We start from the raw sequence: 20,313 nt of genomic DNA, 5'->3' as shown, positions 1-20,313 counted from the left end.
TAGTGAGTGGGCTTACTTCTTGAAGTGCTGTATTCACATTTACTTTTCTTCTAGGCAAAATTGGCTGATGGCCATGAAACCCGCCTACCCTCGCTGCATATCCAAAGCTTTGCCTGTCCGAGCTGTTTTCTGCTGTTTTTCCAAATGGATGAATGCCTTAAACACATGTTTGCGAAGAGTCACTTCAAGCGAGCAATTGTCATAAAAGGTGTGCTGCCACGATATCACATTTCACCATCACAGCTGGACGCCCATGGAAATGTTCATATTGTATTGTAATGTTCAATGCAAAGCTCATTGTATATGAAAGGAATGATTACAAGGCAGAGGCTGCCCCATGGGTCGCACCCCGTCACTAAGCACACCGCTGAGAAGTGCGCCCTTCATAGAATTGACAGGGACTTCTAGAGACAGTGAATATACTTTTGTACATTATATCCATACAGGTGGGCTTCCCAAAGGTCAGATCATTTAAGGCTCTGTCGGATCTCCAGACACTTCTGTGGTAGCAAATCTTATATTTTCCATAAGGCTCTGTTAAAAAAATAGCAAATATGAAGCAGAACGATCTCGCCCAGATGTCAGAGCTGTGTGAGCGCACAGGGAAATATCACAGCACACTAGAGGCGTAGCTAGGGTTTTGGTTCGGGTGGGGCGAAACTTCTGAGTGGGCCCCTAACCAGAGAACCTCAGCAGATGACCGCGCTGTTGGCAAAAATATATACATATATATTCCATTATTGCGGCGTCAGCGCAGCCCCCCAGTACTGACAAGTTCCTCCACGGTTCCGTCACAATCTCCTCCCGAAATTACCTCATTTCCAGTCAGCTTCCAGCACGTCAATTCCGGTGGAACGTCACCTGCAAATTTTAAAGTGCTCCTCGGGGCTCTGCCGTGTACTCCTGTGTCCGCGGGAAAAGTAAGCTCCCGGTCAGGGCAGACTCTCAAAATCGAGATGGTTGGGAGGTGTGAATGCTCGCCACCATACACCTTGTACACGCATAGCTCCGCACACCTCATACACACGGATCCGCTTTCTATGCCTCGTACAAACATGGTTCTGCTCCGTACACACATGCGACTCTGCTCCGTACAGCTTGTACAGACGCGGCCACGCTCTGTACACCTTGTACACACATAGCTCCACTCCGTAAACCTTGTACACATGCGGCTTTGCTCCATGCACCCTGTAAACCCCTCCTGACCCCACACATAAACTTTCCCTCAACTAGCACAGCAGAGTCCTGCATATAATGAGGGTCCTGATCATGTGACCCCTGACTCCTGCCATCCTGTGACAGAGAAGAGAACATAACGGCTGAGTAGTGAGATGATCGATACTCCCTGCTCTGCCGCAGGTAGTTACAGCAGCGTAGCCCGGCTGGGCCCCCTCAGAGCCCGGGGCCACTGCCCCCCTCCGGTAGCTACGCTACTGCAGCACACGCTTCTGTGCTTCTCAGCATTCTGCATCCTGCGTATGCTGGCAGAGCTGTGTGAGCGTCCCGTACGCTGTGCACACGGGGATGGAGAGGTTGGGCAACGCTTATGATGATCGGTATTGAGCATGCTCGGCCAGCTGATCAGCCACTGGCAGGACGGAATGGAATAACGCTAGGAGGCACACTCCAGAGGATGAAAGCTTTGGTTTTGTCATTTACAATTATTTAAAATGATTCTCTAGTCAAAAATAGCATTTATTTTGACATTTTCTGCTTGGTTAAATGTATTCTTTATGGTGGCTCAACCCCTTTAACAGGGCATTGTGGTGTTCGTCCTGGACATGGAAGCTACTAGTTGAGGGGTGTTATTAACACTCTGATACTGTCTGAGTAGTTATGCTCCCCTTTAATAAGGGGAATGGTAGTTTACAGATTTAATTTTGGTCCCAAATACTTTGGTGATAAACACTTTACAGTGGAACTGACAGGACCCCTTTAGGCATTATAGCTGTAAGCTACCATTAAGACCTGTTTCACACATGTTTTTTCTGTCAGTTGTAATCCGCCAAAATGGCGGAAAACGGATCCGCCTGTGTACGGACATCATGTGCCACCGGACCGTTTTTTTTTTTGACGGATCCGGTGAAGGAAGAAATTTAAAGGAACCGCTGTCAGGGGAGGAGAGAGAGAAGAATTTTTTCGCCGCCAGAACAGAGTTTAGGGTTAAATTTGCGGCCGAGGCAAGTCCTCCGGGCATGCGCAATGTAAAATGCGGATCCGGCCGCCTGAAAAAAAAGTTGCATTGTCCGTCCAGGCATGTCGGCGGACGCCAAAATTTTGGCGGATCCGCCAAAAAAGGATCCAACCGATGGCCATCCGTCAAGATCCGCCGGTAATGCAACTCAATGGGAAAAAAAACGGATCCGTTTTTTTTGCAAAACGGTGGATTTTGACTGATGGTAAAATACGGATGTGTGAAACAGGCCTAATCTGTTTCATTATCTGATGTTTTTCAGATCTGCACATTAATCGCTTACCTTGTTGAGATATAGATAAATAGATTACAGCAGCTCAGTAACTAGCTGTTATTAATCTACAACTCCTAGCGTGCCCTCACAGCCCATAGCTGTCACAGCATGCTGGGAGTTGCAGTTACTCAAAAGTTGATGTGCTGTGCATATGGAGCTGTGGAATTCCTTTTAGGAGATCAGCGGTGAGTACATAGAGAACGTAGACGATTGCTTATTTTACAGCTCCTGCTTTCTGTGAGGTAAAACCAAACAGAAAATGTTTTGCCTCACAGAAAGAATCAGCAGTGATCCCGTGCTGTAATATCTGTATAATCTCTCTTGCTTCCTCCCTGCCCAGAAAATGTGGTATGATCAGACCATGTCCCAGTACGGTCAGGGGAACAGTTCTGATCCTACCACAGGGGCACATTTATAATATTATCTCAGCACAGGAATATTTTATCTTTAACACATCCATTTGTAGAACTTATTATTCCAAGATCTATGGATTAAAGTGTACTTTTTTGGGGAAAAACCCTTTAACTGATATCAAAACTGCACCAGTTATGCTTTTTTACCAGTTACTGCTAGAACAATGTGGTGCCAGTGCAAAAAAAAGTCGCTGGATAGAGGCCTAAGGCCTGTTTCACTCTTCAGTTTTTTCTGTCAGTTAAAATCCGCCGAAATAGCGGAAAACTGATCCGCAGGCGGACTGACAAACGGGGGTTAGCGGATCGGCGGATGTACGGTTCCGCCGAAGGTAAAAATTTAAAGGAACCGCGCCTGGGGGACGAGAGAGAGAGTGTGTGTTTTTTGTTTTTTTTTATCCAGCAGCCAGACAGAAATGCGGGTTAAATCAGGAAATAGCAGATCCGGACAGCAAAAAAAAACGTTACATGCTCCGTCCGGGCCGCTGAGCGGACGCCAAACTTTTGGCGGATCCGTACAAAAGCGGATCAAACTGACGACCATCCGTTAAGATCCGCCGATAATGCAAGTCTATGAGGAAAAAAACGGATCCGCCAAGAAAATGGCGGATCCGTTTTTTTTTCTTCAAATCTGCGGATCTTGACTGATGGTCACAAACGGAAGTGTGAAACAGGCCTAAGAAGACACACAAAAGAGCAACATGATGGTTGTCACTTTGTGTTTATTTTTTTTTTCTTCATAAAATGCCCCAAACTGACTTAAACAATGCCAATGTCTTTGTTAAAAATAACCCTTCTCGATTACCAATCTATGGCACTGTTTGTAATGTCTGGGGTCTATAGCGCTATAAGCCAATATTTTCTTACATTTACATTGTTTCCTGTGTTTCTTTTGTTTCAGACCAGCAGGGCCCTGCATATCCTATACCTATGCCAGCATATGCAAGAAATGTCCTGATTGGCCTATGTAAAGATGTTCACTTTCAGACCGTTTGTACATCTTGTCGTCTGGAGCTGCGCTCGTATACCGAACTCACTGCTCATTTTAGGTGCGTTTCTCACTTATCGAACCTTAGTATGTAATTTGTCTTGAAACTTTTAGGTACATTTTGTAATGCAAAAACCAATGGCATCTGTGCTGTACTGGAGGCCAAAGTAGTGTCAGCTGATGTGGCCTTGCTCGGCCTGCTTCCGGGCCTTGCTCGGCCTGCTTCCGGGCCTTGCTCGGCCTGCTTCCGGGCCTTGCTCGGCCTGTTTCCCGGCCTTGATCAGCCTTATGTATGATGATAAAAGCTTTGAACGGAAACTTTTCTGATTTGGGTGACCTAAAATTGATTTCAGTCCCACAGTTTGCATAACGTTGCCATCACACCAATAATTGTTCTGCCATCCAAACATTTGGTTGATTATCGGTGTTGGAGAGAACAAAGTTCCCATCCCAGCTTTAGATCTGACGACAGATGGGTTCACACCACCCGACTACCGGCACTGAATGACCGCCGATCAACTACTTGTTTGCTGATCGAATCGCCTGCCATTTAGTATTTTTACGCAGGCAGACTGCATTTAATATGTGCACAGGGTGAACAGGAATAGATTGTTCAGGGCACGTAGTCTGTTCTCGGCAGCTTGGGTCCTGTTTACCCAGAGTAATATGCTGCCATAATCTTTTAAGAAAACCAAAAGATGATTATACCTGGCGACTGAGCGTTTTGTTCATTTGCTGGGTGATCGGCAGTCTTTTTACACTGCTTAATTATCCGTAAAAGTGTTTTTTGGAAAGCTTGTTCCCAGTAAGTGTGCAGTGTACATGCGCCTCAGGGAATTATCAGTAGATTACTGCTACCCCATTTGTGGGGACAGAGAGCCTGCATCCAGTGATGGATCTCTTAATCAAATCTGCAGTGAGTTAAAAATTGATTCATCTGCTGCAGATCTACCAGTTTTTTGAGTGCTGAGTTCTGTGTAACCACACACACTGCACTGACAGCATTCTATGTTCAGAAGGCTGCCAATCACTTTGGTGGGGCAGCAGGCCAACTAGCCCTCCAGTGATAATATGCTGATAAAACAGTGATTTTATAAAACCTACACTAAGCATCCCAGTAAGGCCTGTTTCACATTTCCGTCTTTTCATGTCAGTTAAACGGATCTGTTTCCGTCTTGGGCCAAACGGATGCCACTGGATCTGTTTTTTGGATGGATCCGCTGCAGCCGGCATGTGGTTGAAATTTAAAGCAACCTCGGTCTGGAAAAGGCGAGAGAGAGAATATGAATTTTTACGGCGTTTTCAGAAAGCTTTTCAGGGTTAAAATGCTTGGCAGAGCAAATCTGCCGGGCATGCGCAATTGAAAATAGCGGTCCGTCACTCAAAAAAAACAAAACGTTTGAGTCAGTCTCCTCCGCCCGGGAGACGCTACAATTCTAACCGGATTCAACGGACGATCATCAGTCAAAATCCGCCGCTAATGAAAGACTATGGGGGAAAAAAAACGGATCCGCCAAAAAAAGGCGGATCTGTTTTTTCTAAAAGTTGCGGATTTTGACTGACGTCAAAAAACGGAAATGTGAAACAGGCCTAAGAATGCTGTAATAAGTGTCTGTCCTATTCAGTTACTGAGCTCAGCAGCTCATGCATTGAGCTCAGCATTAAGCATTTTCAAGCACTGAGCGCATGCTCTTCTTGATGACACCCCTCTAATCCTAACACTGGGGTCATGGCAGATGAGTTTATATACGGTACTTTACACACTTTGGAGACCACTTTATCAAATATGGACATTCCCTTTTAATATGCCTAAATATTTTGTATACCTCATTTGTAAAAGTGTATTGTCAATCTGTCATAATGTGGTGTTTTTTTTTGTTTTTTTTTATATATATTCATTTTGTTCAATTTAGAACCCGTTGCAGAAAATCTGGTCCCGTCTCCATTTCTGATAAAAGCATAGCAGATGTGGCCGCAATATTCCGCCTGAAGGCCTATTGTCCATATTGTAAGCAAGCTCTAAATACTGACACTCACATTGCGAAGCATGTGGCAAAAAATCCTCATAATATAAGGCGTATTACTTCCATAGAAGAATCTATACTGGCCTTTTGTTATATCAATCAAGGAACCAAAACCCCCGCTGAGATCTGTTTGTCCGCAGCAAACGCTAGACTTAAATCCTGCATGCTTAAAAGGACTTTGCCAGAGATTGTAACTTACCGGTCGGAAAAGTTCAAAAAAGAAAGCGAAATTGCCGCAGTTGGTGCCAGCCGGGTGAAGAGTGAGCAGGAGCTACTAGTAAAGGCATGGCTCTGTGAATGTGTTGCGCAGTTTCCATCTGAGCAAGCCGCTAAAAAGCATATCATGACGGCCAACAGAATTTTTCACAGATGCTTAGTGTGTGGTAAGATGGCCGAAGACTTGGGCATTATTCACCTTCATATGAGCAGATTCCATGGTGGGGCACATCTGAGTAATTTCCGCTTCTGGTGCCAAATATGTCGCATAGAACTGGTAAGAATGGAACACGTCATGATTCACCTTTCCGATTGTCATGGAGGTCATTCCTTTTATTATGAAGATGATGTTTTGGAGCAGCCATCTACATCTATTAAGCCACAGATGACTCCTATGCCACTGGAAGAAGAAATTCCAGCTGCACCACCCCAGCAGTGTGCTAAAGGCTCGTGGCAGTGCCAAATATGTGAAGACATGTTTGATTCTGAGGAGACAGTTCAGCGACATTGCAAATCACTCTCCATACACCAATTCCACAAGTACATCTGTGAAACCTGCAAGAAGAAGTTTCATAAGCTCGAAACCTTACTCCGCCACTGTCAAGGCCAACATGATGGAGATGTCAAGATCAAGTATTTCTGTGGCCTCTGCGAAGATCTCTACTTTGATGAGGAAAGTGATTTTCTTACCCACTATGAGACCTTCCATGGCTTGGATTATGGGTATGTTCCAAATCAGGTCCAGTCTCCTTTAAAAAGTCTTGAAGCTCCATCTTCCAGCCCTGCAGGGGTAGAGAACCGCCTTACATGTGGCTGTCTTCCAGAATATATCGATAAAGCAATTAGGAGAGAGGACTCCCGCCAATGCTTGGCTAAGCTCTTCGAGAAAGGAAAACTCTGGTACCGCTGTAATTCCTGCCCGACCACTGACCAGACATTTGAAGGCATAAGGAGCCATTTTTGTGAAGGAGAGAAACAATCCAGCGACAATAATTTTGTCATAAAGTGCAGCATTTGCCCAAAGTTCTTCTCCGATGTTGTTGGTGCCCAAAGTCATTTTCATCAAAAGCACTGTTTCCTGGAGAAACCTCACATTAGTATCAAGCCTCGGGAATCCAAGAACGAGGTGTTTAACTTCACAGCGAGTGCTCCTGTTACTAAGAAGTCATTGAAGATGGAGCATGCGCCTACCAAAAAGTTATATTATGAAGTGCTTGGTAGATTTGTAGAGATTCATGAAGATAAGCCAGGGTCATCCTCTGTAAACATTGGAAATGGAACAGAGTTTATGGATTTTATCCCTGCAGAAAAAGGTATCTTAGGTTTCATTTTATCACATAAATATATATATTTTAGAATGTTGAAAAATTAATTATCATATATATCAATTTTTGTTTCAAAAGATTTAATATAGCTTGCAGTATATTTGTTTTCCAGCTCCATAACAGCAATTTGAAGTGTAAATTTTTTATTGATTGATTTATTTATTAAATTTGATAAAAAAAAAAATACTAAAAAAAAGTACTTGTGAATGCACACCAGATGATGTCTTCATATCTCAGGAAATGGCACTGAGAAGTCTTACATTTACAAGAATATAAGCATTAATGCAGTTTAACATATTTAAGGTGTTATGTGCGTGTATTTTAGCCCCCCATATAGTGCTGCTTTTTTTTTTTTTTTTTTTTGTGCTTTTCCATTGCTGTCAGGGACATCTACCTACCACTTTGTTGGCCATTTTTGACTTGTGCAAAGAGGAAATGCGATCTTTCTTCATGTTATCCAGCTGTGTGTAGCACAGTTGTTTTCTTGCTGTAAAGGTAGAATGACTAATGTCGGAGGCTCTAGTTCCCATATTACCTTCCCTCTCCCGTATAAGAGCCGTAATAATGCAATTTAAAGGGACCCTAGCAGCTGATACTTGCTGCCCGATCCACAGGCAGCATGTAGCGGACATTTGCTTTCTGATCGCCGCCAGGTTAGTTTGACTATGAGATGCTATGACGCTTCGGAGAGATGCCTACTTTAAAAGTCTGCCTGTGTATGGGGAGAGATGTCAATCCTGGGTAGCGGGCAGAGAGAAGTTGACAGAAAAGTGCCTTTCCTACCAGTCACCCGTGTGGCTTGGTCCCCAGCGCCTTTAAAGCATGTTGTTCTCTGATACACCTCGGCGTTTCAGGATCAAACATGCCTAGCGGAGATCATCCAGCCAGCGGCAGATACATGGGCAGCATGTATCAGCGGTCACGTTCTCTTCAATATGTTGACTACTACCTGTATGTGTACATCTTGGCCACTGCGAGGCGTTGCTTCATTATTTTGTCTTTGGCATTATAGTCGAGGATTTCTGCCTGCTACTTTGTTAGTAGCTTCTTTTTGCATACATGAAAAGTAGCCATTTCTCGTTCGCCTTATTGGGGGACACAGAGACCATGGGTGTATGCTGCTGCCACTAGGAGGCTGACACTATGCACAAAAAAAGGTTAGCTCCTCCTCCGCAGTGTACACCCCACCGACCGGCAGGAAGTTCCTCAGTTTAGCTTAGTGTCAGTAGGAGGTGGACACGGGTCTTTTATTAGACCCTTATCTACCTCGTCGTGCGTCGTTCCTTTACAGGTTTCGGAGGGATACGGAGTGAACAGTCACATCCGTACTCCCACAAAGAGACTATGAGTATGGCGTGTACTGCCACCCCGTATCCTCATAGGTCTCCGCGGCAGGACCAGGAGCCTCGCACAGGTGCGTGCCAGCTATACGGACGGTCCTTGCCCCCCGCCTCCCACCATCTCGCCTACCAGAGCCTGACGGTTGGACGAGGCGTGGATTCCATAAAGACGACAGACAGCGTGGGATTCTCAGGTACCTTTATTGTGGCCCCCGGCCTGGGTGAGTATGCGGTCTAGCGGTCCCCCGGCGTTTTCATCCTAAGGCGGTCGCCAGGGGACCACGGTAGGGCCTGCGCGCCCGCTTCTCCCCACGGTCGCCGCATCCATGAAGGCCCCTTTTCTTTCGGGCCTTGTTCTGCGCCCCCCCCCCATTTCTTCTTCATCCCGGCAGGGGTATACAGGGGTCGGGCTGTGGGAAGCAGGGACGCGGCCCTGGGTTGCGGCCCGGTGTTGCGGCGCATCTTCCGCGCCGACCCCCTGCTGACAGGCGGCCGGCGCTATTAATTTAGGCCCCGGCTTCATCTCGGGCCTACCGCTGCGTCGCGGCCACGCCCCCTGCCCCTTTCTTCTAAGCGGGCTTCTCTCCCGCCCGTCCTAGGCCTTCCCAGCCCCCTTGCCTCACACCAGCCTGCTATTGGACAGCGGGCGGTGCTAAGGGGATCTCTGCGGCGAGCTCCTCCCTTCTTCTCCCTCTGGCAGCGCGCCCTTTCCCTGGTGGTCGCCATCTTCTCAGCCTGCCAGCCGGACCTCATTCCCTGCCGGATTTCGGTCGCTGGGCCTTTTTTCAGCCGGATTGGCCTGGCCTCATCCTGCAGCCAGATCAGAGAGCGTCGCCCTTGGGGACACCGGACCGTGAGTAGCTCTGCACCTGCAGACTGACACCCTTCTCTGCCTTCTGTCCCCCTACCGGCCGGCACTGCCTCTCTTTTCACTATGTCCAATGCTAAGTCTGATCGTACCCGCTCTGCATCCAGCCCGACGCCGCTCAGGAGCCATCCATAGCCCCAGGGGCGAGTGAGCCCCCCATGCCAGGGTTGGGCCTCCTCTCAATCACAGTCAGTGGCAGACCTCATCAAGGTGTCTCAGTCCCTAGTAGCCGTTCTGGACAAGTTGCCCTTGGGAGCTTCGGCGGGACCCAGCACGTCTCAGGACGTCCCATCTGAGCCAGCCAGCGGCAGTCGCAAGAGGCCCAGGCAGGACCTCCAGGCGGAGTCCTCCCCTCGTCCTACCTCACCCCATAGTCCCCAGCAGTCTCCCTCTCGGGCCTCCTCCCCCGAGTCAGGCAAAGCGCTTTCGGAATCGGAAGGGGTCTTAGAGCTGGATTCGGACCAGGATGCGAACATGAAGGTTACGGTGCAAAACCTCATTGCCGCGATTCACCATACCTTTGACATCGCTGACGCCCCTGCGAAATCCTCAGATCAGGAGGTTTCGTCCAGACAGGCGGAAACACCATCCAGGGTGTTTCCCTTCCATTCTGAGTTTGGAAAGATTTTTACAAAGGAGAGAGAAGATCCGACCAGACGCTTTCAAAGAGGAAAGCGTCTCGGCGTGCTGTACCCGTTTGCTAAAGAGCTCACGGACAACTGGGCCGCTTCTCCCTCGGTGGACCCTCCCGTGTCCAGACTTTCTAATAATACGGTCCTTCCGCTGTCAGGTGTGGCGTCTCTAAAAGATTCTAATGATAGGATCATAGAATCTCTAGCAAAATCTGCCTTCGAAGCGGCATCAGCAGCGGTATGTCCAGTCTTTGTTTCTTCTTGGGCAGCAAAGGCCATATCCACTTGGGCAGATGACCTTCGGCAGGGCATTCTGGATAAGGCACGACCAGAGCATTTGGCCGATCTCGCCAATCAGATTTCCCATGCGGGGGATTATCTGCTTTCTGCCTCCTTGGATGCCGCATCTTGCGCAGTTCAGGCGTCAAGTAACATCGTGGCAATCCGACGTACAGTTTGGCTCAAGGCCTGGCAGGCGGACTTGTCCTCTAAAAAGTCTCTGACCAATCTGCCTTTTCAGGGAGTGCGTCTCTTCGGATCACAATTGGATCAGATTATTAAGGACGCTACCGGAGGTACGAGTTCTCTTCTCCCCTCCAAGCCTCGCAGACCTCCTCCAAGGCGTCAGTTTCGTCCCTGTCGGACTTTCCGCCGTTTCAATACGGCGGAAAACCCTTCCAACCAGCAAAGGCCACAGGCACGTCAGGAAAGAAAGAAGGTTTCCTTCAGGCCCACTCCGTCCTGGCGGTCCCACTCTTCCCAGGGAAGACCGTCCAGATCTAGATCTGGACGGTCTACGTCCGCATGACTACCATCGGTCTCCCTTGGGTCCCTTCCAATTGGGAGGTCGACTTCTCTTCTTCAGCGACGTCTGGCTCGCCTCAGTAGAGGACGCTTGGGTCAGAGAGGTTGTATCAACAGGATACAAAATAGAGTTCATTTCTCTTCCACGGGATCGTTTCTTACAATCCCGTCCGCCGAGGGATCCGGCCTTGGTCCCGGGGTTCGGTTCGGCCATCGCCTCTCTTCTCAATCCCGGGGTGATTGTGCCCGTTCCCGAATCGGAACGCTTCACAGGGTTTTATTCAGACCTGTTTGTGGTGCCGAAAAAGGACGGGACAGTTCGACCCATCTTGGATCTCAAGTTACTCAACAAGAGAGTTCGCCTTCGCCACTTCCGGATGGAGTCAGTTCGCTCGGTAATTGCTTCCATGGAGGAGCAGGAATTCATGGGTTCCATAGACATCCAAGATGCCTATCTACATGTGCCCATATTTCCCGGACATCAGAAGTTCCTGCGGTTTGCGATTCTTCACGAACATTACCAGTTCGTCGCGCTTCCTTTCGGGCTCGCCACCGCTCCCAGAGTCTTCACGAAGATTATGGCGGCGTTGATGGCCTTGTTGAGGATCAGAGGTCTCGTTCTTTTTCCGTACCTCGACGATATCCTGATCAAGGCCCCCTCCTTTCAACAGGCCCGCCTAAGTGTGGCAATCGTTCTAGACTCCCTGTCCAGTTTTGGGTGGATCGTCAACCGGGAAAAGTCCTGTCTGGTCCCTACTCAACGCCTTGTGTTTCTGGGCCTTCTGTTCGACACTCGTCGGTCAAGGGTATTTCTCCCACAAGACAAGATTCTTTCCCTGCAGCAGGGCGTGCGGTCATTACAGATCACACGATTTCCATCCCTCAGGTCAGCCATGAGGGTCCTGGGGAAGATGGTGGCGGCGATAGAGGCAGTTCCCTTTGCCCAATTTCACGCCAGGCCACTCCAGCAGGCCATTTTGTCCAGGTGGAACAGGTCGGCTCTGTCTCTGGATCGTCCGGTTCGCCTTTCCTGCCGGATCAGGCGGTCTCTCAACTGGTGGTTGACGTCTCCCCTCATTCTCTTGGGGCGGTCTTTTCCCATTTCACTGGCAGATTGTCACTATGGATGCCAGCCTCATCGGCTGGGGTGCAGTGTTCCGCAATCACACTGTTCAGGGTCGATGGTCGACTCAGGAATCAGCTCTGCAGATCAATGTCCTAGAGATACGGGCGATCCATCTAGCTCTCGTCCACTGGGAAAGGCGCCTCAAGGGCCTGCCTGTCAGGATTCAGACAGACAATGCCACAGCGGTGGCGTATATCAACCGCCAAGGGGGGACACGGAGTGTCTCAGCCCTGGCGGAAGTGTCCAGAATTCTTCAATGGGCAGAGACCTTTGTTCCAACGATTTCCGCGGTTCACTTTCCCGGCGTGGACAACTGGGCCGCCGATTTCCTCAGCCGCGAGGGTCTCGCGGCAGGGTATTGGTCCCTACATCCGGAGGTGTTTCATCTGCTCTGCCGTCGGTGGGGAACCCCGGATGTAGACCTCATGGCATCTCGCCTCAACAGGAAAGTACCACAATTCGTGTCCAGGTCTCGGGACCCTCTGGCAGTGGGCGCCGACGCTCTGGCCGTCCCTTGGTCACAGTTCGTGCTCCCCTACCTGTTCCCTCCTCTGCCTCTTCTTCCCAAGTTGTTGAAGAAAATCAAAGCAGAGGGGATTCCAGTCATCCTCATCGCCCCGAATTGGCCCAGAAGGTCTTGATTCGCAGACATTGTCAACCTTCTCGCGGACGCCCCCTGGAAGCTTCCCGACGGGCAGATCTGCTGTCTCAAGGCCCGATTTGCCACCCCAATTCTCGGTCGCTCAATTTAACGGCGTGGCTGTTGAGACCGAGGTTTTGAGACTGGCAGGATTCTCTGATCGGGTAATTCATACCATGATCCGCGCCAGAAAGCCGCCTTCTTCGAAGATCTATTACCGTACTTGGAAAGCCTATTTCTCCTGGTGTGAGGCCAATGACATCGCGCCCTTGGTTTTTTCGCTCCCTTCTATTCTGGCGTTTCTTCAGGCAGGGCTGGATGCGGGGCTTGCTCTCAGTTCCTTGAAGGGTCAAGTTTCGGCACTGTCCATTTTATTTCAGAAAACGCTGGCCTCCCGGCCCCAGGTCAAAACCTTCCTCCAGGGTGTGGCTCACACGGTTCCTCCGTACCGAGCTCCCGTGGATCCTTGGGATTTTAATTTGGTTCTTCAGGTTCTGCAGGGTCCTCCTTTTGAACCTCTCAGGGACGTTTCCCTTTCCCTCCTTTCTTGGAAAGTGGCCTTTCTGGTGGCCATTACCTCCATCCGGCGCGTGTCGGAATTAGCGGTACTTTCTTGCCGCTCTCCTTTTTTGGTCCTTCATCAGGACAAGGTAGTTCTGCGGCCTCCGCCCTCCTTTCTTCCGAAGGTGGTATCTTCGTTTCACCTCAATGAGGACATTGTTCTGCCATCCTTCTCCCCGAGCCCAGCTCACCCTCGGGAGCGGTCTTTGGACAAGCTGGACCTAGTCAGGGCATTGAGAGTCTATCTAGCCCGGACGACTTCCTTGCGGAAGTCAGACTCTCTGTTCATCACCCAGCCTCAAAGGCCACTATTGCGCGCTGGATCAGATCGGCAATTTTGGAGGCATACCGGGTCAAGCATCGAGTGGCCCCTCCAGGGATCAGAGCGCACTCTACCCGGGCGGTGGGTGCCTCCTGGGCGGTGCGCCACAGAGCTTCCGCGCTGCAGCTTTGCAATGCTGCAACGTGGTCATCGGTTCACACCTTTGTGAAATTCTACAGGGTCCACACCTACGCTTCGGCGGACGCCAGCCTATGTAGAAGGATTCTGCAGGCTGTGGTGGCGAGTCCACTGGCCTGATGGAAGTTTGTTTCCCACCCCAGGGACTGCTTTGGGACGTCCCATGGTCTCTGTGTCCCCCAATAAGGCGAACGAGAAAACAGGATTTTTTGGGTTGCTTACCGTAAAATCTGTTTCTCGGAGCCTTCATTGGGGGACACAGCACCCTCCCATGTTCTACAACTCCTGTTCTTATGTTTGTCGGTTTGTTACAGTTGAGTTGTTTGTTCTGCTTTCAATCTATTCTGTTACTTCTCCTACTGCTTTCTCACTAACTGAGGAACTTCCTGCCGGTCGGTGGGGTGTACACTGCGGAGGAGGAGCTAACCTTTTTTTGTGCATAGTGTCAGCCTCCTAGTGGCAGCAGCATACACCCATGGTCTCTGTGTCCCCCAATGAAGGCTCCGAGAAACAGATTTTACGGTAAGCAACCCAAAAAATCCTGTTTTTTCTTGACCTTGTCCAGCTTTGTGTGGCACAGTTGTTTTCATGCTGCCAAGGTTTTTTCAAGGCAGGATGACTAATGTAAAAGACTACAGTCCCTATGAGCGCTCTCCCTCTCACAGATGGGACCCAGGAGAATCTTTCATTTATGGAGATTTAACTCCTTAGTGATGGGGCCAATTTTTTAAAATTCTGACCAGTGTCACTTTATGTGGTGATAACTCTGGAACGCTTCAACAAATCCTAGTGATTTTGAGATTTTTTTTTCGCGACACATTATAATTTATGATAATTGGAAATTTATAATGATACCTTTTTGTGTTTGTTTATAAAAAAATATCAGAAACTTAACAAATGTAAAAAAAAAAAAAAAAAAAAAAAAATTTGCAGTTTTCAAACTTTGTATGATTATCCCTTTAATCCAGATGGTCATAGCACATAAAAGCATTAATAACATTTCCCACGTGTCTGCCTTACATCAGCACCACTACATAATTTTATTCCTGTAATATTTCTATTTTGTTTTTTAAGCATTTGAAACTTTTTCAGGAACGCCCTCTTTGGTACCAGAACCTGTTTCAACTACTAGTAATTGCAAAGCGGAAAACGATGAAAGCCTACAGCCTATGGAAATAGGTATTGTATGTTTTATTTTTATAACTGACTAGATGATTTCCAGTCATATATGTTGTGAAATATTGTGTAAGGCTTGGGGTATGTTCACTTGGCAAATTTGATGCTGAAAAATGCTTCATACTTACAAAAGGGGTTATTTCTACAAACCACATTCAGATACACTTTACATTTGCACATGTCTGTGCAGCAAATCTGCTGGGTGTGAACATCACCTTATAGATACTGCAGTCCCCTGAGTGAGAGATGCAAGGTAAATAAAGAGCCAGCTGTTTGATTTTAATTGCCTGATCCAGAGGCTCAACAGTTAATCAATGTGTATAGACACCTTTAATGTTAGACATAGCAGCAGAGGAAGGAGAAAGGCTCAGCTTCCAAATTTTCAGGGAAGGCTGATCATAAAGCCTGTGGAAAGGGAGAAAAGCACAGGGGTGGGGGCTGGATCACATGCGCTGTTTACAAGTACAGCGAGAAAGCAGAGTACTTGCGTCAATCTCCACAAGACGAGAGAATATTTCATACTTCTCAGTATCTGTTAGCACATAGGATAAGGAGACCTTCCATGGGTTGTAGAAGAGGGAAACTAATACCTAGGCTCTGATTAATCAAAGCAGTTATAACAATTGTGGTGTAAACTGCTTTAAAATGTCACAACATTTTTGCGCATAGCTGATTTGCAAAAAAATGTGACTTGGCATTGTCAAAGACCTGGGGCGATACAAAGGCATGACTCCACCATTTGTCTAATTCATAACCTTAGCCCAAACATCTTACTCCAGTCTTTCACTGTCCTGCTCGCCACTTATCAGACGCTCGAAATTCATTAAGAAGCATCCACCTACAGGTGCATCTCACAAAATTAGGATATCATCAAAAAGTTAATTTATTTCCTTTCAATACAAAAAGTGAAACTCCTATATTATAAAGAGTCATTACAAACAGAGATCTATTTCAAGTGTTTATTACTATCAGTGTTGATGATTATGGCTCACAAACCAATAAAAACCCAAAAGTCATTATCTCAGTAAATTAGAATACTTTATAAGGCTAGTATTGAATGCATTTACTGAATATACATTTCAGTAGGCCAACATTTCGGATTTTAAAATCATATTTCAAACTGGTTTAAGGCTAGTTTAACACTAGCGTATGGCCGAGGTGCGGAGGGCTGCAGGCTTCCTCCATGAAGCTCCGCCCCCTGCCGCACCTCCTCCTTTCAGCCTCGCCTCCGTTGGTATGCGGCCTGCGTACCCTATCTTTAGCATTAGGTACGCAGGCCGTGCCGATGAATGCGGATGCCGCCACATGCGTCTTTTTGACATGCGGTGACTATGCCAAAATGTAACACATTAGGATACGCAGGCTGCATGCTGACAGAGGCGGGGCTGAACCAAGGTGGCGCGGCAGGGGGCAGAGCTTCACCTCAGCCATACGCTAGTGTGAAACTAGCCTAACACCAGTTTGAAATATGATTTTAAAATCCGAAATGTTGGCCTACTGAAATGTATATTCAGTAAATGCATTCAATACTTGGTCGGGGCTCCTTTGGCATCAATTACTGCATGAATGCGGTATGGTATGGAGGCGATCAGCCTGTGGCACTGCTGAGGTGCTACAGAAGCCCAGGTTGCTTTGATAGCAGCCTTCAGCTCATCTGTATTGTTGGGTTAGGTGTCTCACATCTTCCTCTTGACAATACCCCATAGATTCTCTATGGGGTTAAGGTCAGGCGAGTTTGCTGGCCAATCAAGCACAGTGATACTGTTGTTTTTAAACCAGGTACTGGTACTTTTGCCAGTGTGGACAGGTGCCAAGACTTGCAGAATGACAATTCCATCTCCAAAAAGCTTGTTGGCAGAGGGAAGCATGAAATGCTCTAAAATTTCCTGGTAGACGGCTATGCTGACTTTGGTCTTCATAAAACACAGTGGACCTTCACCAGCAGATGACATGGATCCCAAAACTATCATTGACTGTGGATAGTTCACACTAGACCTTGGAAATCAAGGCCCTAGAGTCTGGAGGTAGAATGGAGGGACAGACAATCCAAGCTGCTTGTGGTCTAGTGTGAAGTTTGCACAATTAGTGATGGTTTGGGGAGCCATATCATCTGCTGGTGTAGGTCCACTGTTTTATGAAGACCAAAGTCGGCTCAAGCCATCTACCAGGAAATTTTAGAGCACTTCATGCTTCCTTCTGCCAACAAGCTTTTTGGAGATGGAAATGTCATTCTTCAGCACGACTTGGCACCTGTCCACACTGCCAAAAGTACCAATACCTGGCTTAAAAACAACAGTAACACTGCTTGATTGGCCAGCAAATTCGCCTGACCTTAATCCCATAGAAAATCTATGGGTTATTGTCAAGAGGAAGGTGAGGCGCCAGACCCAACAATGCAGACAAGCTGAAGGCTGCTATCCAAGCAACCTGGGCCTCCATAGCACCTCAGCAGTACCACAGGCTGATCGCCTCCATGCCGCATTAATGCAGTAATTGATGCCAAAGGAGCCCTGGACAAGTATTAAGTGCATTTAATGAATATACATTTCTCCTTCGCCTCATTGGGGGACACAGACCATGGGTGTTATGCTGCGGCCAATAGGAGACTGACACTAAGTTGAGACAAAGTTAGCTCCTCCTCCGCAGTCTACACCTTCCTGTTGGCCCCAGGTGAACCACTTCTTGCTTAGTGTCTGTAGGAGGCACACTGGTCTGGTCTTCAGACCATTTGTTATTTTAATTTTTTGAATTTCACTTTTTTCATTTTTTAATCCGGATGAAGGGGCAACGGATCCTTTCAAGGTTCTGATTTCCCCAAACCAACAACTGGCGAGCACGTGCAAGTGTTGCCTCCACGTATCCTCTCCTGCGACGTGGGATGCCATGCCTGAGCTGATTCGAGGGCGACGGGTCTGTTGAAGGGCACCGATCTCCCCGCACCGACTTACTGCTGAGCACATGGAGTTTCGCCTTCATGTATCCTCTTCCGCAGCCAGGCCTATGCCGGTCAACCAGCCCTGCCCACCCTTAGGGATTGAACCCATAGGGTGCTTAGAGGCTTCTACATGGCGTCCGTGCAGCCCCCACTGCTTCACCACTTTTAAAAGCAGATGATGCATGGAGGCGGATGGTCCCTCTCCACCTCCCTTCTAAGGGATGGTGGATTGAGGCGTTCCCTTACCCCATACCTTCCTGAAGATGGCCCACACGGATAAGTGTCCGAACAGTCAGAGGGTCCCATCGCAGTGGCTCCATGCCGGGATGCCGCACCGCGGTAAGTGCCATGGAATCCGTGCAGCACAGGGTCTTCCACAGCCGGACATAGCCCTGTGAAATCCTAGGGGAGCGAACTCTTAAGATACACGGAGGCCCCCCATGGCGTCTGCGCTGCTCCCTCTGCACAACCACTGATGGAACAGTGGTGCTGCAGGGAGCTGGACGGTCCATCTCCCCCTCAAAGGGGATGGTGGATTGAGGGTTCCTGCACCGTCGCTATCGCAGCACGGACCTACTGGCAGAGCGGCAGCTCTGCTCTCACTCCTCCACAACTCTTGGCGGGGGGCTCCTGAGCACGTCTTGGGCCTGGTCATTCTTTCCAACCGGGCACCGCTAATTTAGGCCCTGGCTTCAGCCCTTGCTAGGCCGCGGGCCAGTTGCTCCGCCCACCAGCCGCGTGTCATATCGGAGGTACCACCCAACTTGCCTGGCGTTTCCCTCAGTGCCCTGGTACACTGTACGGGTGCATGGCAGAGCGGGAGTGTCGGCGTCTCCCTCGGCGTCCGCCGGGAATCGCTTGATCCATGTCCCCCCCCCCCCCCCCCCCCCCGGGCAGGCATCAAAAATTTAGGCCCCGGCTTCTGCCTACTTTGATGAAGTTCCACCCAATATCGGCGGCCATATACCTCGCCGGACTGCGTTACCGGCTCTGGCGTAATGGCTGTAGAGCCAGGGATCTCTGGGAGTTGTGGTCCTTCAGCAGAAGACTGTCGCCCTCATCCTCGCCCTCTAACAGAGTGCGCCGCCGGTCGCTTCTTCTTGCAGACCAGGTTACCGGACACCCTTGTAATTCTTAAAGGGCCATATAGCACCGAGGGCAAAGATAGCGCTCATTCACAGCGCTGATACTATTTCCCTGGGGATGCCACAGCCTCAGGGTAAGACCTGAAGGATACTGTGTGTGTGTGTAAAAAAAAAAAAATATATATATATATATATATATATATAATATATATATATATTTTTTTTTTTTTTTTACACACACACAGTGTGTGTGTGTAAATATATATTATATATATATTGAAAATATTATTGTGTGTGGTTTTGGTATACGTTTTTGTGTTCTCTAAATCAGGGTTCCCCAACTCCAGTCCTACCAACAGGTCATGTTTTCAGGATTTCCTTTGTATTGCACAGGTGAAGCAATTATCACCTGAGCAATACTAAGGAAATCCTGAAAACATGATCTGTTGGTGGGCCTTGAGGACTGGAGTTGGGGAACCCTGCTCTAAATCGCCGGCCAGCCTGCGCTACAGGGGATTAGAGCACTGTTTTTTGGCAGTACTCATGCTAGGATTAGTACTGGCTCTGCAAGTGCCACCGATTTTAGGGAGCGTGACTGCTCTCGTCAGGTGGCGGCTGCCAAGCAGCTTGAGGCGGGCCAGGACCAGAATGGGAGAATAGCCTGAGTTCACCAGCCATGCAAACGACTTGTTAATTTGCCGCCAACACTGGGCTACAAGCCCCCCCACTCCAGGTGCGGGCTTCTAACATATTATCCACGATCTCTCTGGGCATCGGAGCATGCGCAGCCTCACAGAAGCGGTCGAATAGCAGCCGCAGGCATTCTACAAATGCGCAGGCATCTAGAGAAAAGACTCGCAGTATGCCAGCCGACCAACTACGTGCTTAAATGTCCATATTTTCTGTATCTCGCCCCCTCACCACAGGTTTACAGAGTACATGACTGTATATCAGCTTAATGTTTTTCATTGAATCTGGATTCTCTGGTATTGGGCAGATTTTCTTGTGCGAGGCAGGCATCCAGTTCACTGAATGTCAGTGAGGATGCCTCGTCTCTCCCGAATCACGTAGCGTTCTTCCAATGGGCCATACCCCATAATACAGCGGTTACCACTCACCGGGGACTCGCAGTACAGTTGACCAGCAAGGGGAGCGATGGGATAACCAAGCCAGAAGCCTCCGAAAAGGAGGAATCACAATTGGTTTCAGCTGGTTGACGGGAACAATGGATTGAATCTCCATTGAATATCTAGGC

The 20,313-nt window shown here is 48.5% G+C and overlaps 1 protein-coding gene across 4 annotated transcripts in view; it reads left to right on the top strand.

The window, feature by feature from the left end:
* LOC141084586 (E3 SUMO-protein ligase ZNF451-like) overlaps nucleotides 1-20,313 on the top strand; it is a 104,553-nt gene that overhangs the window by 14,582 nt on the left and 69,658 nt on the right. For all 4 annotated transcript variants that reach the window (XR_012231044.1, XM_073569418.1, XM_073569417.1 and 1 more), the window contains exons 3-6: nucleotides 55-208; nucleotides 3,780-3,927; nucleotides 5,780-7,419; nucleotides 14,955-15,041. Coding sequence is in view for 3 of the 4 variants with exons in the window: in XM_073569418.1 (XP_073425519.1) it covers nucleotides 55-208; nucleotides 3,780-3,927; nucleotides 5,780-7,419; nucleotides 14,955-15,041 (2,029 nt within the window). In the remaining variant the exon portion in view is untranslated. The remainder of the gene's footprint in view (nucleotides 1-54; nucleotides 209-3,779; nucleotides 3,928-5,779; nucleotides 7,420-14,954; nucleotides 15,042-20,313) is intronic.

Source organism: Dendrobates tinctorius, unplaced genomic scaffold (genome assembly GCF_039654945.1).
Source record: "Dendrobates tinctorius isolate UK_male_01 unplaced genomic scaffold, ASM3965494v1 ptg000024l, whole genome shotgun sequence".
In the NCBI taxonomy this organism is placed as follows: domain Eukaryota; kingdom Metazoa; phylum Chordata; class Amphibia; order Anura; family Dendrobatidae; genus Dendrobates; species Dendrobates tinctorius.
This window is presented reverse-complemented; position numbering and strand designations above follow the sequence as displayed.